This window comes from Carcharhinus amblyrhynchos, chromosome 5 (genome assembly GCF_965287045.1).
Source record: "Carcharhinus amblyrhynchos chromosome 5, sCarAmb.v2.hapA, whole genome shotgun sequence".
Classification (NCBI taxonomy): domain Eukaryota; kingdom Metazoa; phylum Chordata; class Chondrichthyes; order Carcharhiniformes; family Carcharhinidae; genus Carcharhinus; species Carcharhinus amblyrhynchos.
Window position 1 is genome coordinate 102844427 of NC_137328.1, and position 17359 is coordinate 102861785.

General features: G+C 43.5%; 1 protein-coding gene across 1 annotated transcript in view; it reads right to left on the minus strand.

Moving 5' to 3' along the window:
* Positions 1–243: 243 nt before the first annotated feature.
* serinc5 (serine incorporator 5) overlaps positions 244–17359 on the minus strand; it is an 86194-nt gene continuing 69078 nt past the window's right edge. Inside the window, exons 7-12 of the mRNA XM_080189351.1 lie at positions 13924–14019; positions 13051–13177; positions 11265–11334; positions 8453–8492; positions 4744–4894; positions 244–494 (exon numbers count right to left, since the gene is read on the minus strand). Of these exons, the coding sequence (XP_080045477.1) occupies positions 344–494; positions 4744–4894; positions 8453–8492; positions 11265–11334; positions 13051–13177; positions 13924–14019 (635 nt within the window). The 3' untranslated portion in view covers positions 244–343. The remainder of the gene's footprint in view (positions 495–4743; positions 4895–8452; positions 8493–11264; positions 11335–13050; positions 13178–13923; positions 14020–17359) is intronic.

Below are 17359 nucleotides of genomic sequence, written 5' to 3' on the forward strand. Positions count from 1 at the left end.
CCTTATCTCCCTCCCCTCAAATCCTGCCCTGCCGCCTCCCCTCCACCCCCTGACCTTGCTACTTGAACAAACTGAACAAAACAAATAGTATTGCGTTTCCCAATCAAACACAAGTATCTGGCGAGAGTATCTAACCCCAGCCTGAAATTATTATCTCGATAGAAACTTCATAGAAAGGTCATAAAACATACAAAAGACTTGTTGACGGAGCATGTAACCATATATATAAAAAAAAGTCCACAGTCAGGGTAAAAACTGTTGCAATAGACAACAGGGCAGGTATTTAATGTGACAAGATGGATGAGGAATGTGGGAAACTGGAGGTCTGGGGAGGCCACAATAATTACACCGAAAATTCACGGTTTGGACAACACATGGGAGCAATAAGGGTCCATAAAAACAGCAAGATACATAGCCAACAGGAAGCCATCTTGATCCAGAGAGTGGATACATTCCGAGGTACAAACAAATTTTCTAGATTAACATCGTCATACCTGTGAACAGAGAAACATTTAATTTTAAACAAGAAATGTCACTGAGGAAGGTTAAGAGAGAAAATAAAGTTGCTATTTATTGCCTAACAGACAGAAGCAATCTGGTAAAAATTGCAAAACATTTTATGCCTTTCAAACAATAAATACCACTGGAATTTAAGAGTAATGAATCCATGCATATTATTTAAATTCAATTGGCATTTCATTAGGCCATTCACCTGCTGTTTATTAATTCACAGAATCATACAACCATTACATTGCAGAAGGAGACCATTTGGCCCATTGAGCCTGCACTAACAACTGTGCCACCCAGGCCCTATTCCCGTAACCCCACATATTTACCCTGCTTGTCCCCCTGATCCTAAGGGGCAATTTAACATGATCAATCAACATAACCTACACAGGTTAGAAATGGCAGGAAACCCACACAGACATGGGGAGAACATGCAAACTTCACACAGACAGTCACCTGAGGCCTCAATTGAACCCAGGTCCTGGCATTGCCAAACAGCAGTGGTAACCACTGTCCTGCCCACAATTATTTTAACTAAACTCATTTAACCTGCATTGGACCCTACAGCTCACCCATTATTCCAGAGACTCATCTCCAAACTTCGTGGCCTGGGGTTTGACTCCTCTCTCTGCAACTGGATCCTAGACTTCCTAACCCACAGACCGCATGGATGGACAACAACACCTCCTCCACGATCATCCTCAACACCAGTGCTCTGCAAAGCTGTGTCCTCAGCTCCCTACTATACTCCTTATACACCTGCGTGGCCAAATTCCCCTCTAACTCAATTTTCAAGTTGCTGACGACACCATTGTAGCGACGAGACAGAGTGGAGGAAACAGAGAGAGAAGCTGGTGAACTGGTGCAACAACAATAATCTCTCCCTCAACATCAAAGAATCGACTTCAGGAAGCCTAGTGGAAGACATGCCCTGTCTACGTCAATGAGGACTATGTAGAACTAGTCGAGTCTCAAGTTTTTAGGTGTCCAGATCACCAACAACCCGTCCTGGTCCCTCCATACAGCGATTGTTCACCACTGCCTCTTACTTTCTCAGGAGACTAGGGAAATTTGGCATGTCAGCTATGACTCGCATCAACTTAAGTCAATTATATAGTTAGTAAATAGTTGAGGCCCAAACACAGAGCCCTGTACACTTCGCTAATTACACAAAGAACTCATGTATCCCCATTCTCCATTTCTGATTCGACAACCCTCCATCAATGCAAATATAATCAGCCCCAAAACCATCAGATCATATCCTGTGCAGTAAGCACTTTATCGACTGCCTTTTAGAAATCCAATACTCCATCTCAGCATCCCTACAGTGCAGAAGGAGGATATTTGGCTCATCTGAGTCTACACTGACTCCAGAGTATCATACCCATGCCCTAACCCCATAACTCCACAGATTTACCCCACGAATCTCCACATCAACTTGTTCCCAACCTATTTATTACACCCTCAAAAAAACTCTAATAAGTCTGTCAGTTTCTCTTACGTAAAACCATGTCAATTCTGTTTGATTGTATTATGATTTTCTAATATCCTGCTATAACTTCCTTTAAAATGGATTCTTGCATTTTCCCTGTGACAGACAAAAGGATAACTGGCCTCTCTCCTCTCTTTCCTATTTAATGGTATTATATTTGTGATTTTCACATCTACTGGGAGTCTTCTGGAATTTTGGAAGATTACAACCAACGCACTGGACCGCACGGTGGCACAGTGGTTAGCACTGCTGCCTCACAGCTTCAGGGACCTAGGTTCGATTCCCGGCTACCTGTGTGGAGTTTGCATGTTCTCCCTGTGGGTTTCCTCTGGGTGCTCCGGTTTGCTCCCACAGTCCAAAGATGTGCGGGTTAGGTCCACTGGCCATGCTAAACTGCCTCTTACTGTCTTGGGATGCATAGATTAGAGGGATTGTTGGGTTGGATAAGTGGGGTTTTGGGGATAGGGCCTGGGTGAGATTGTGGTCGGTACAGAGTCAATGGGCTGAATGGCCTCCTTCTGCACTTTAGGGATTCTATGACTTCACTCTCGCTATGTTTTAGTTTATTTATTAATGTCACAAGTAAGCTTACATTAACTCTGCAATGAAGTTACTGTGAAAATCCCCTACTTGCCACACTTTGGTGCCTGTTCAGGCACACTGAGGGAGAATTTAGCATGGCCAATGTACCTAACCAGCACGCCTTTCAGACTGTGGGAGGAAACCGAGCACCCAGAGGAAACCATGTAGACATGGGGAGAACATGCAGATTCCACACAGGCAGTGACACAAGGTCGAACACAGGTCCCTGGTGCTGTGAGGTAGCAGTGCTAACCACTGTGCCACCTGCTCTAAATTTGAATCCTGTGTGGCACAGGCATGATGGGAAAAAATGGCCCTCCTGCTGGGAGTAAACTTTTACAGTGTCCCCAGCAATACTTCAGGGCCAATAAAGTAAGCAAAAGAAGATACACATATATCATCTCAGATTTTCATCAAATGTCTAACTGTTGCCAATATTGTGGCTGTTTCCTTCTTCCCCATTAAATTATTATTTTTCCTCATTTTTAATTGGATACGAAAAAAATCTGCAGGTTTTATGGAAAGAGCAAGGAAGTGTAACTAATTGGAAGATCAGAGTCAGCACAGATACAGTGCACTGAATGGCTCCCACTGTGCTGTGTAATTCTGTAGCAATCATGTTACGCTAAACTTTTCATTCCAATTTCCACTTCCTCTCCTCAATTCATGGTCTATCAACATTTCACTGCCTAGTGCACAGATTAACATCTCCAACATCATAGACAAATGACTATCCAGAAGATACACTTTTCTGCAAAGAACAAAGTACAGCACAGGAATGGGTCCTTTGGCCCTCCAAATCCATACCAATCATGATGCCCTCCCTAAACTTAAAAACATTCTGCCCTTACTCAGTCTATATCCCTCTATTCCCTCCCTATTCATGTACCCATCCAGATGCCTCTTAAATGTTGCTAATGTGCCTGCTCCCACTACCTCCTCTGGCAGTGCGTTCCAGGCACCCACCACTCTCTGCGTGAAAAACTGCCCCATACATCTTTCTTAAACTTTCTCCCTCTCACCTTGAACCTGTGCCCCCTTGTAATTGACATTTCCACCCTTGGAAAAAGCCTCTGACTATCCACCCTGTTGATGCCCCTCATGATTTTGTAGAACTCTACCAGGTCTTCCCCTCAGCCTGTCTCTCAGTGAAAACAATCCTAGATTATCCAACCTCTCCTCATAGCCAACACCCTTGAGACCAGGCAATATCTTGGTAAACCTTCTTTGCATTCTCTCCAAAGCTTTCACGTCCTTTTGGTGGTGTGGCGACCAGAACTGCACACAATACTCCCAATGTCCCACTTCCTGGCATTCTAACTTGATGAACAGGCTATGACTTCGGCTGTACATGATCCGTGTTCCTTCACCAAAGCCCAAGCCCATATGTGAGAAAATGCATGCAGGAACCTCAGGGTCCCTTTTCCTGGCTGGCTAAAAAAAACTGTAGCAAGAATAAACTGAATGCTCCCAGACTCCGATATATTTAGATTCATAATACAGTTGGACAAAGTATTTCTGATGCTCATCTATTTCTTTTCTAGTTCCATAAATTGGAGCAATTTAGTGATTGATAGATGTATATATGTGCATCGGCTGGCTAAAGGGAGACAAGTTTCTTTAGAGACAAACCCCACAGGAAATCCAATATGGCCTGCTTATATCATCATTCTGCTTCCTATATTAAAACAGCAGCTACACTTCAGAAGTATTTCATTGCCTGTAAAGCACATCAAAACATCCATAGAGCCCCTACACTCCAGGAGTAGACCATTCAGCCCATTGAGTCTGCACTGACTCTCCTAACCCTAACTCAAGCCCACTCCACCCCACGGTTCCCATAACCCCGTGCATCTACCATGGCTAATCCTCCCAACCTACACATATCTTGACCCTAAGGGACAATTTAGCATGGCCAATTCACCTAACCTGCGCATCTTGGGAGCATGGGAGGAAACCCATGCAGACACAGGGAGAATGTGTGAATCCCACGCAGTCACCCAAGGCTGGAATTAAACCCAGGTCTCTGGCACTGTGAGGCAGCACTGTGCCACTGAGGTACCCCATATCCCCTGGTCATGAAAGGTGCTATATGAATACAAGTCTTCCCCTTCATTTTTGTACTAGTTTATTAAAGCAGAAATTGCCAGAAATGTACTTACTGAAACCAGTTTGTTAATATCATCATCACATATAGGGAGCCAAGGAAGAAGACAAAGTGGAAGAAGGAGTAACTGTACACAACACCATTGCTTTCATTGTGGATCACCTTCTGGACTCCTTTCTCAGCTCCATCCACTTTACTGTTACCTGCTGCAAGGAGGTAAACAGGTTGACAGTTAGCAGATTTACCAAGTACAACAATCAGAGCCCCACCCATACATATATTAAATATTCAATCCAGCTCAGGGGAACTTGGTACCATGCCAGATTGCTCACATAATAAAAGGACATAGATGTGTAGCACAGGTAGAGTACCTCAAATCAGGCAGATTCCTCCAAGCCCTCCCCCCGCACTCAAGCGAACCTTGACCCCACCCGACCCAACTCGGAAAAGCTTGTGGTGTTGCCTAGTACAGATCAGCCTTGCAGGCTGACATTTCCTGCACAACACTGGACCTTAGAGGTCTATAAAATAATGAGGGGCATAGACCAGCTCGATAGTCAACACAGAATAGAAACCCTACAGTGCAAAAAGAGGCCATTTGGCCATCAAGTCTGCACCAACACAATCCCATCCAGGCCCTAGCCCCTTATCCCTACACATTTACCCGTTAATCCCTCTAACCTACTTGTCTCAGGACACTAAGAGGCAATTTTAGCATGGCCAAACAACTTAACCCGCACATCTTTAGACTGTGGGAGGAAACCTGAGCACCCGGAGGAAACCCACACAGGCACAGGGAGAATGCGCAAACTCCACACAGATAGTGACCCAAGCCAGGAATCGAACCCAGGTCCCTGGAGCTGTGAAGCAGCAGTGCTAACCACTGTGCCAGCGTGCCGCCCCCATCTTTTCCCAAAGGTAGGGGAGTCTAAAACTAAAGGGCACAGGTTTAAGATGAGAGGGGAGACATACAAAAGGGTCCAGAGGGGCAATTTTTTCCACACAGAGGGTGGTGAGTGTCTGGAACAAACTGCCAGACACTCATCAGTCTTTGTGGTAGTAGTAGAGGCAGGTACAATTTTATCTTTCAAAAAAGCATTTCGACAGTTACATGGGTAAGATGAGTATAAAGGGATATGGGCCAAACGTGGCAATTGGGACTTGCTTAGTGGTTTTAAAAAAAAGGGCAACATGGACAAGTTGGGCCAATGGGGCCTGTTTCCATGCTGTAAACCTCTATGACCTCAACTCCAATCTAGTGCAGATGTGGCAGAAACGGTTGAACTCGTCTTGCAAAAACAAAAGACTCTTGCAAGATCCAAAAATGTTGAATATTTAGCTATCTACTGTACTCAGGATCAGGACATACGCCTGTTCTTGCTAGAGTAAACACAGTAAAAAGTCTGACAACACCAGGTTTTAGTCCAACCGATTTATTTGATAGTAAACTCACTAGCTTGAGGGGATTCCCTCTTCATCAGGTGAATGGAGAGTTCTGGCCTCAGACAGAGCATATAAAGCACAGACAGTTTACAGATCACTGATTAGAATGCAAATAAATCGGTTGGACTAAAACCTGGTGTTGTCAGACTTTTTACTGTGTTTACCCCAGTCCAACGCCAGCACATCCACATCATGACTTGCTAGAGTACACAGTACCTGTGTTAAGTTTTGATGCCATTAAAGCCACCAAAATAGAAACCCACAGATTTAAATTCAAATGTTACACTCGATTCCCAAATGGACTTTCTGGCAACAGGTCCCAGTCAGTCCACAGGGAGTCATTAAAGAATACCGTACAATCTTGCATGAATAGAAAACAAATAGTTTTCAGTGACAACCACAAGGTATTTTAAACATTTTTTCAGTTTGATCTTCTCATTTTAAACAGGGTATGTTGATTGATGCTAGCTCCTGTCTAACTAATAACTGTATATTATGGGGTAACATTGCAACTCCAATGTGACGCATAATAAGATGTCTGGCTGCAGTTTTTCCACCTACTAGATTAGTTGTGGGAAATGTGCCAAATAGTTAGTCACTTCCCCATGTTGGGGTAGAGGAGGTAGAGAGAGAAATGAAATTTAAAAAAAAGATTAATCACCAGGCTATTATCCCACGCTACCTCTCGATTATTTTGAAAATATCAGTGGCAAAGTCCTGGAGTGGCTCAATTTCCCACGAGGGCAAGTTAGTAAATGGCCCTGTGTCACCAATTTTGCAGAAGGAGAAAAAAAGAAGTTTAAAGAGGATACATTCAATTGTTTTCTTGTTGACAAATACTTGGAAAGAAGTCACATCAAACAGATCCCTGAGGTTTTATACATTCTGTGCTTATTTCTGCCATATCTTGCTCAATGTAAAATAAACTTCAATTCAGTTGAGAAAACACAGAAGTGATAAACTGCAGGTTTTCAAAGGATATCAACAACTAAACAGAGTGCAGTTTGTGGCTTGTGGTGTCAAATGAAAACTGGTGCTGAATTACAACCAGGTTTCCTTCAGGGGGAAAAAGACTATAATCAAAAGCAAAAAAGAGAGGCTTCAATTTGAACATTTATTGCCTGTTATGTAGAGAAGCCTGATGCGGCACATCAAAACTTCACATCTGGCATATTTCACAGTGGTGTCCCTAACAACAGAAAATGGGCTAGAATACTTTTCCACCATAGCATTCTCAATGGGGTGACTATAAAATTTTCCCCAGCTTAAAAATTTCATAGAAGCATAGAATCTATAGTGCAGAAGGCGGCCATTCAGCCCATTGAGCACGCACTGACAACAATCCCACCCAGGCCCTATTCCTGTAAACACACATATCTACCCTCCTAATCCCCCTGATGCTAGAGTCAATTTAGCATGGCCAATCCGTCAAACCTGCACATCTTTAGACTGTGGGAGGAAACCAGAGCATCTGGAGGAAACCCATGCAGACACGAGGAGAAAGTGCAAACTCCACACAGACAGTCACCCGAGGCCAGAATTGAACCCGGTTGCCTGGCACTGTGAGGCTGCAGTGCTAACCACTGTGCCACCACTTCACCCACATTAAGTTGATCTTAAATAACATTTCCTCCTTGCTCCTGTGACACAATGTTTAGAGAGCAGCAGACATGATGAAAGTGTAATAGCAAACTAGAGCAAAGGACCAGAGAAGCAGCAGACTTCTTGCTAACTCAGTGTAACATTTCAGCAGCATAAGTTGTGGATCTAGAAGTTGTTCTGTGAAGCAGCAATACATGCTTAAATGAAATGAGGATGGAGAGCCCAAGGATACCCTACGAACGCTACTGAAAATGCATCCTTAAAATCTGAAGCCCATGATCAGTATCCTGATATAATCTTGCACATTTTAGTTGGATGTAAACAAATCTCTACAGATTATGCATAATTTTCCACTACTCATTAAAACTTGGCAATCTGTCTTCATCGCAACTATAACTGTCCCTGCAAAGAAAGAATGACTTGCGTGCATCCTCAAGATAAGGTTGTGTTTTGTAGGAAATATTTTCTTGCTATTTATATAGCAAAGTACAAACTACTAAGGATTGGTTTGTTAGCCACAGACTCAAGACAGTGGGAGTGAAATTGGAGATGGAGGGAGGACAAAGCAGCTGGCGCTGCTTCTTTTTTTCCCCTCCCAAGCACAATCTGTGAGATATTCAGATGGCTGATGTGATTCTGCCTGTTTTCCTCCCCCGGCACACATTCAATTCCACCCCCAGTTTATTTCCAAACTCAAGTAATGGAGGATTGGAACTTACTGTCTTCATCTGATGTGAAGCAGAAACAGCAACGAGCTTCCTGTAAGATAATGAGACATTAGGTTATAATATTGCTGTTATATCCAACAGGATCTTGGGCAGAATGCTATCATTCTGACACATCCCACTGATACTAGAAGATTAACAATGCTGCCAGCTTTATCACTTTGCAAAGCACGTGTGCATATAGGACTGTAAAAGGACAACCCTACATTAATAATCCAAATCATCATTTTGCGTGATATTTGATGGTCTTCCTTCAATATTTTGATTTATCCTCCTTTGCAAGTCACAATTCCACACACGTTGTACAAACGTAAGCCTCTATCTAGTATTCAGCTACAGTGAAAACTGACAAAAATGTGTAAGCAGCTATAAGAACAACGCACTGCGTCATTGAGCTCCCAACCAAGACATCGCTTATTCTTAATGTTCACATTTTAAGATGGGAAGGGGTGAAAGAATGACTTGTTGCTTTGGGATGACCACATAGAACTCCACATCCTCCCATACCACAGCATAGCACGACTGATTCCTTGCAATAATCGGCAAGCTCACTGTCGGGTCGTCTTCACCTCGCAGGCTGAAGAGGCTCAAGAAGACGGGATGGGCAACACAGTGGCACAGTGGTTAGCACTGCTGTCTCAATACCACGGACCTGGGTTCAATTCTGGCCTTGGCTCACTGACTGTGTGGATTTTGCACGTTCTCTGTGTCAGAAGGTTTTCTCTGGGTGCTCCAGTTTCCTCCCACACTCCAAAGATGTGACAGTTAGGTTTACTGATCATGCTAATTGTCAAGGGGCAGAGTAAGTATGTGGGGTTAAGGGGTTAGGGCCTGGGTGGGATTGTTGTCAGTACAGGCTTGATGGGCTGAATAGCCTCCTTCTGCACTGTAGGGATTCTATGAATCTAAGACTTGCTCAAGGGCAACTAAGGATATTTAGTAAAATCTCAGCAGATCTGGCAGCTTCTGTGGTGTGAAAACGGAGCCAATGTTTCTCATCTGGATGGCCTTTATAGCTCTGACGAAGAGTCATTCAGACTTGAAAAGTTAGCTCTATTCTTGCTCCACAGATACTGTCTGACCCGCTGAGAGTTTCCAGCATTTTCCTGTTTTTGTTTCGGGGATCCCCCAGCATCCACAGTACTTTGCCTTTGCATAAGGATGTTCAGTGACGGTCAACTTTGTGTAGGTTGCTGAAAATCAGAGCAGTGTAACCACCAGCCTGAAACCACAGCCAAAGAGAAGGCCATAATGATCATTACCACACAGCGCACTGAAAAAGTTTACCCAACACTTCATTCAAGCTTACTTTCAAACGGCTGCAACGCTGGGATTTTTAAAATTTCAACATCAAGAACATTGCAAACAAGACTGTGGGTGGACTGGATCTCAAGTACACAAAATGTAGGATTAAATATACAAGGGCTTCGGGAATACTTAGCCACGATATGAGAGCACAGCTACAAACTAACAGGCTATTGCAAACTCATACCAGTTCAGCCTATTTGAATGGCTGCATAGGCTGGAATTTTGCACTAACATGCAATGCATACATATTGAATTAAACATATTCCACCCACCAAACCCTCAATACAAACATTTCACAGTGAGTAAACACACAAATTCTATTAAAATAACATTAACAATTTTTAAACACACTTCTGAAACAGGAAGGCTAGATTTTGGCCACAAACCCTTGTTCAAATGTTTCTTTGGAAATATATCCCTTACTGCAGATGGAGGGAGGGAACACCAGGTTGTAAAGTCAGCCAAAAGACACACCCAAGATCCACAATATCACTCAGACATGAACCTTTCTTTTATTCATGGGACATGGGTGTCAGTGATTGGCTGTTTACTGCCCATCCCTTGTTGCCCTTGAGAAGGTGGTGGTGAGCTGCCTTCTTGAATTGCTGCAGTCCACGTTCTGTGGGTTGACCCACAATGCCATTAGGCAGGGAATTCCAGGAGTTTGACCCAGCGACTGTGAAGGAACAGTGATACATTTCCAAGTCAGGATGGTGAGTGGCTTAGAGGGGAACTTGCAGGTGGTGGTGGTGTTCCCATGTATCTGCTCCCCTTGTCCTTCTAGATGGAAGTGGTCATGTGTTTGGAAGGTGCTGTCTAAGGATCTTTGGTGAATTGCTGCAGTGCATCTTGTAGATAATACGCACTGCTGCCACTGAACATCAGTGGTGGAGGGGTTGATGTGATGCCAATCAAACGGGCTGCTTTGTCCTGGACGGTGTCAAGCTACTTGAGTGTTGTTGGAGCTGCACCCATCCAGGCAATTGTTCATGTTCAGTGATGTGCATTTGACATGAAAAGGACCAACTTTCTAAAAATGGATTAAAAGCTGGAAAATCCCTTTCCAAAAACAAGTAAAGGCAGATGATTTTTGAAAAGTCGATTTTAAAAATCTCACCATTAAGTTATTATAACAGCTTTCAGTTGGACAGTAATTAGAATTCAGATAAAGAAAATGGTTTCTTTCATAACGTCAAGACCATTTTATAAAATATTTTTTCACCAAAACCTTCCACTGATTAAAACCACCCCCACCAAATATCCAAGTGGGCAATATATTTTTCTTTATCTAATAATAAGTTATAAACCCATATTCCCCCACTCCTGCCACAGGCACCTTGCACAGACAAGTCAATGAGATAGTGTTTCCGTGGGACAAGAATCAATGAGTCAGCATTGGGGCACGCTAGAAACAACTGGTACAACAAACTGAAACCAGTCTTAGCTGCAGACACAGGCTTCAGTTTCTTCCATTTTGACAAGTTGGATATATACTCACAGTTGGCTCAGAGTTTGGCATTCTGCTCACTCCCAGCGTTGCTGAGCTGGAACGTGTCGTGGAGGTTAGGCTAAAAACGGAAACATCAATTTTACAATAAAGAAAACATTTTTAAAATCAGATCGGGGTTTCTTCAAGACCTCCCCCTCCCCGCCCCAGTGTTATTCTACCGCTCAAGAATCCATAAATCACAAAATGGCAACAACATTAAAGTATGCCTCACTTCTCCACTCCCATGTGTTTACAATTGTAGCAGCATTGGTAATCTCAGCACAGAAGACAAATGTTGCCCAAACCCTGTGGCTCAATTGTCTGATGGTATTAGAACATAGAACAGTACAGCACAGGAACAGGCCCTTTGGCCCACAATGTTGGTGTCAAAAATGACACCAAATTAAATTCATCCCCTCTGCCTGTCCTTGGTTCATATCCCTCTATTCCTTGCATATTCATGCGCTTATCTAAAAGCCCCTTAAACACCCCTATCGTATCTGCCTCCACCACCGCCCTGGCAGCACGTTCCAGTTACCTACGCCCTCTGTGTAAAAACTTGCCCCTCACACCTCCTTTGAGCTTTCCCCTCTCACCTGAAGTGTATGCCCCCTAGTATTAGTCATTTCAACTCTGGGAAAAAGATTCTGACTGTCAACCCTATTTATGCCTCTTATAAATTTTATAGACTCTCAGGTCTTCCCTCAGCCTCTGCTGCTTTAGAATAAACAACCCTAGTTTGTCCAGCCTCTCCTTATAGCTCATAACCTCTAATCTAGGCAGCATCCTGGTAAACCTCTTCTGCACCCTTTGTGTTGTTTCTGTCACTGAAATGTTTTACATAACCCACCTCCTCCAGGGGCTGCTATACATCTGGTACATCTCACACCCTATGTAGTTCCCACTTGACCTTTTAGTTCCAATGTATTTTTAGAGCAGCCTAGAACAGCCCACTCACATCCTAATTAACAGCCTGAAAAATGACCACAATCTGGCCCCAAGTTGACCCTGCTTTGAAGTGGGTTGCTGATTTGCAACCTGACAGATAATTGGGCAGAAAGGGCCCTCCTCATACCCCTCACCAACACAGCTTGGATCGTGCCTCAGTAAACACTACAGCGACCTTTCCCCCACCCCGTGTCGGAACAAGCCTCCACGAGCCACTTCACAGAACATTATCAAATAAATGTCAGTTTGCACTGTTAAAAATTAATCAACGCATATGAAACCTCTCGACCCTTTTTTAAATGGTCACTTTCAGAGTTTATATTCTATTCTGACCTCAATTCTTCCATAATTTTTGATTTGAATGTAAAGAAGAAATCTGGCAGAGAAGAATGAGTCAGGATTCCAAGTGATGGCGTAATGGTGTTTATAATTCACTTTCAGCGATTACGACATCAGTTGGCATCAGTATCTGGAAGTGCTCACCTCACTCATCAGCTTGTTACATTCAACCCGGAATGACCTGAAACCGGCTGCACAGTCACAAACTTTAACAACTTCCAAATTACATAGCAACATTTGCATTCACTTCCGACATGATGGATGAGAGCTAGCCCTTGCCTGCATTTACTTTCCGTAGTTTCAGCATGTTGCCTCTACTTCAGCTGCTGACGTTCCATAATTAGACTATGCTGAAAGCAAGATTGCAGTCTTGGGCGTGAGGGCTTTTCTCACTCCCCACAAGGGTGAGGTTTGAGATAAGTGCCGATCTAAAAGTCTGATCTCCATAACCACATCCAGAATATTGCCTTATCTGTCCTGAGCAGCAACGCGAAAAAAGTCAACCTACCACGCATACAGCACACAGCCGTACATGATAATAGCTCCCAGCACAGAAACAAGCTTCTCATCCGTCTGAAGACCACCTCCCAGTAGCTGAGGAGCACATATTGTGGTGTTCACTTGCCCCTTCATAACTGAAGAGAAATTAACAGCAGTGAGTTCCACTAAACCGAGAGAGACATGATAATTCTATTCTTTAAATAACTGTACGAACAAAAAGCAGGAGTAGGTCACTCTGCCCCTTGAGCCTCCCCCGCTATTTAGTAAGATCATGGCTGATCGACAGCAACTTCAAATCTGCATCCCATTTACCCCAGATAATGAGAGTGGCACAGTGGTTAGCACTGCTGACTCTCAGCACCAGAGATCCAGGTTTGATTCATCACTGTCTGTGTGGAATCAGCACGTTCTCCCCATATCTGCGTGGGTTTCCTCCAGGTGCTCCGGTTTCTTCCCACAGACCGAAAGACGTACAGGTTAGGTGCATTGGCCATGCTAAATTCTCCCTCAGTGTACCTGAACAGGCACTGGTGTGGCAACTAGGGGATTTTCACAATAACTTCATTGCAAGGTTAACGAACTACTTGTGACACTAATAAATTTTAACCCCCTTGCTTACCAAGAATCTATCCACCACTTAAAATATTCAAAGACCCTGCTTGCACTGTCTTTTCAGGAAGAGAGTTCCAAAGACTCGTGAACCCCCGAGTGAAAACATTTCTCCCCATCTCCATCTTAACTGGATGACCCCTTATTTTTGAACAGTGACTCCATAGTTCTAGATTCTCCCACAAAACAACTTTGCCATATCCACCCTGTAACTTATGACAAAAAGCATGCATTAAGTATTTGGCTTTTTCTTTCTGAAATATGTACTTACCGTATTCCGGAGGTGCATTGGCCAGTGCAGAGAAGGTAAGATACATCACATAACAGCTGATTACCCCTGACTGTAGGAGGCCTGAGTTAGGCTGATCTAGGATAGAAAGCAAGCAGCAAGTCACTTTAGGAAATTGTACACGGCAAATAACTAATGTTTGCTTTTATTCTGGCAAAAGCGTGAAATACCCCGAGCAAGGAAATAATATCCTCCCTTTAATTAACTTCAAACGGTGGCCAGTGTCAGTGCCGACAGGATTCAATCCGTGTTATCCGGAGATGGCATTCAGAGTTTGCCTCCTTTCCTTACCCTTGGTAAACATCACGCCAGCTTGCTGCGGCTTGGTGAATAATCACCAAGGTCCCGCCTTCAGCCCAAAGGGTTACATAGAGCAGAATTCTACAAAGAAGGGTCGTCCTTTGTGATCCGCTTCGGGTTTCAATGGGGACTCTACAAAAACTCACACAATTCATTCATTGGCATATAACTTGAGTTATTGAATTGGAAGACTGAGCTGCTCTGGGGATCAGAATGCCAATTGCTCAATGGTCACAAGTGTTTTAGGACTAGAGTTCGAATGGCCCATTACTGAGAGACACAACACAAACAAATCCAGTTCCCCTTCCCTGATCTAACTTCACCCACACATCCAAACAACATGGCGAAAATGCTGTACATGTGGGGAAACCTTAACATCTGACTACTCTGGCCAGTCAATGCCAAGCTCTAATGAAAAAGATGAACAAAGTATGCAGGAAGACAGTATAAATGCTGCCACTTTCCAATTTCAGCTAATTTTATGGAAAGCCGAAAAAAGCAACTGGAAAACCGCTTCACATATTGGGAAGGGATAGACCAAGGGCCCTATCATGGCAGACGCAGGGCCAGAAGATCCCGTTGGTTGGGGAGGGGGTTACTGAAGATTCCACCCTAAGAAATGCATCAAAAGAGTCTACAATTGAGAATCATGGGAGTGGGAGAATGAATCAGTCTGCAAGCATAAGGCTTTAGACACAAAGGCCTGGAGATTCTGCTCATTGGCGTTAGAAGACCATAAGATATAGGTGCAGAATTAGGCTATTCAGCCCATTGACTCTGCGCCAACGTTCAATCATGGCTGATATGTTTTTCAACCCCATTTCCCCTTAATCTTTGATCCCCTCATCAATCAAGAGCCCATCTATCTCTGTCTCAAATGCACTCAATGACTAGGCCTCCACAGCCTTTTGTGGCAATGAATTCCACCCTCTGGCTGAAGAACTTCCTCCTCTGCTTAGTTCTAAAGGGTCGTCCCTTTACTCTAAGGCTACGCCCTTGGATCCCAGTCTCTCTGACTAATGGAAACATCCTCTCCACGTCCACTCTATCCAGGCCTTTCAATATTCTTGTAGAATCATAGGAAGTTTACAGCATGGAAACAGGCCCTTTGACCCAACTTGGCCATGTCACCCAGTTTTTACCAGTAAGATAGTCCCAACTGCCCACATTTGGCCCACATCCCTCTATGCTCATCTTACCCATGTAGCTGTCCAAATGCCTTTTTAAAAAGTCAAAATTGTATTTGCCTCTGGCAACTTGTTCCAGACACTCACCACCCTGTGTGAAAGAATTGCCTCGCTGGACCCTTTCGTATCTCTCCCCTCTCACCTTAAACTTATGTCCTTTAGTTTTAGGCTCCATTACTTTTGGAAAAAGATATTGACTATCTAACTGATCTGTGCCTCTCATTATTTTATAGACCTCTATAAAGATCACACCTAAACCTCCTATGCTCCAGGGAAAGATATTCCAGTTTATTCAGCATCTTCTTATAACTCAAACCATCAAATCTCTGGAGTATCCTAGTAAATCTTTTTTGCACTCTTTCTATTTTAATAATATCCTTTCTATAATAGGGTGACAGACTGTACACAGTATTTCAAATGCAGCCTTACCAATGTATTGTACAACTTCAACAAGACACCCCAACTCCTGTATTCAATGTTCTGACCAAATGAAACCAAATATGCCAGTGTCTTCTTCATCAAGATGTCCACCTGTGACTCCATTTTCAAGGAACTATGAACCTGTAACCCTTGATCTCTTTGTTCTATAATTCTACCCAATGCCCTACCATTAACTGAGTAAATCCTGCCCTGTTTCGATCACCTCACATTTATCTAAATTAAACTCCATCTGCCATTCAAGGGCCCACTGGCCCAATTGATCAAGATTCCGTTGCAATCCTAGATAACCTTCTTCACTGAAGGTTACAGCAAACTTTTCACTAATCTTGGTGTCATCTGCAAACTTGCTAACCATGCCTCCTAAATTCTCACCCAAATCATTAATATAAATGACAGATAACTGGGGACCCAGCACTGATCCATGAGGCACACCGCTGTTCACAGGCCTCCAGTTTGAAAAACAGCCTTCTACAACCACCTTCTGTCATCAAGCCAATTTTATGTCCAACTGGTTACCTCACCCTGGGTCCCGTGAGATTTAACTTTATGCCGCAACCTATGTGGTACCTTGTCAAAGGACTTGCTAAAGCCATGTATACGTCAACTGCATTACCCTCACCTACCTTCTTAGCTATCCCTTCAAAAAAAAATCAAATTCATGAGACACGATTTTCCATTGACAAAGCCTTGCTGATTGTCCCTAATCAGTCCTTGCCTCTCTAAATGTCTATAGATTCTGTCTCTAAGAAAACCTTCTAACAACTTACCTATTATAGATGTTAGACTCACCAGCGTGTAGTTCCCAAGATTTTCCCTGCAGTCCTTCTTAAACAAAGGCATAACGTTTGCCACCCTCCAGTATTCAGGGACCTCATCAATGGCTGCCAATGATTCAAATATCTCTGCTAGGGGACCCGCAATTTCATCCCTAGCCTCACACAACGTCCTGGGATACACTTCGTCAGCTCTGGGGATTTATCTACCTTGAATGCTTTAAGACTTTGAGCACCTCCTTCTCTGTTATATGTACACTCCCCAAAACATCACCATTTATTTCCCCAAGTTCCCTAACATCCATGCTTTAGGTTTCAATGAGATTCCCCCATCACCCTTCTAAACTCCATCAAGTACAGACCCAGAGTCCTCAAATGTTCCTCATACGTCATGACTTTCATTCCTGGGATCATTCTCGTAAACGTCTAAGGGGTGTGACAGTGTCCAGGTAATTCTCCCTCTCCCTGATGTGTCACAGTGACTGCAACTCAGATTCCCACTCATCTACTCTGAGCCTCAGTTCCTCAAGCAACCAATACTTGCTACAGAAGTAGGTCACTAGGAGCCACAATGGGATCCACCAGCTCCCATATCATGCAGCTTTAACACATCTCCTGGCCCTGCATCTCTACTTTATTTACTTAATTATAATTGTAACTTTGAGCTAATTTCTCACTAAATTTCACAAAGCAGAAGTCAGTAATAGATACTATCTC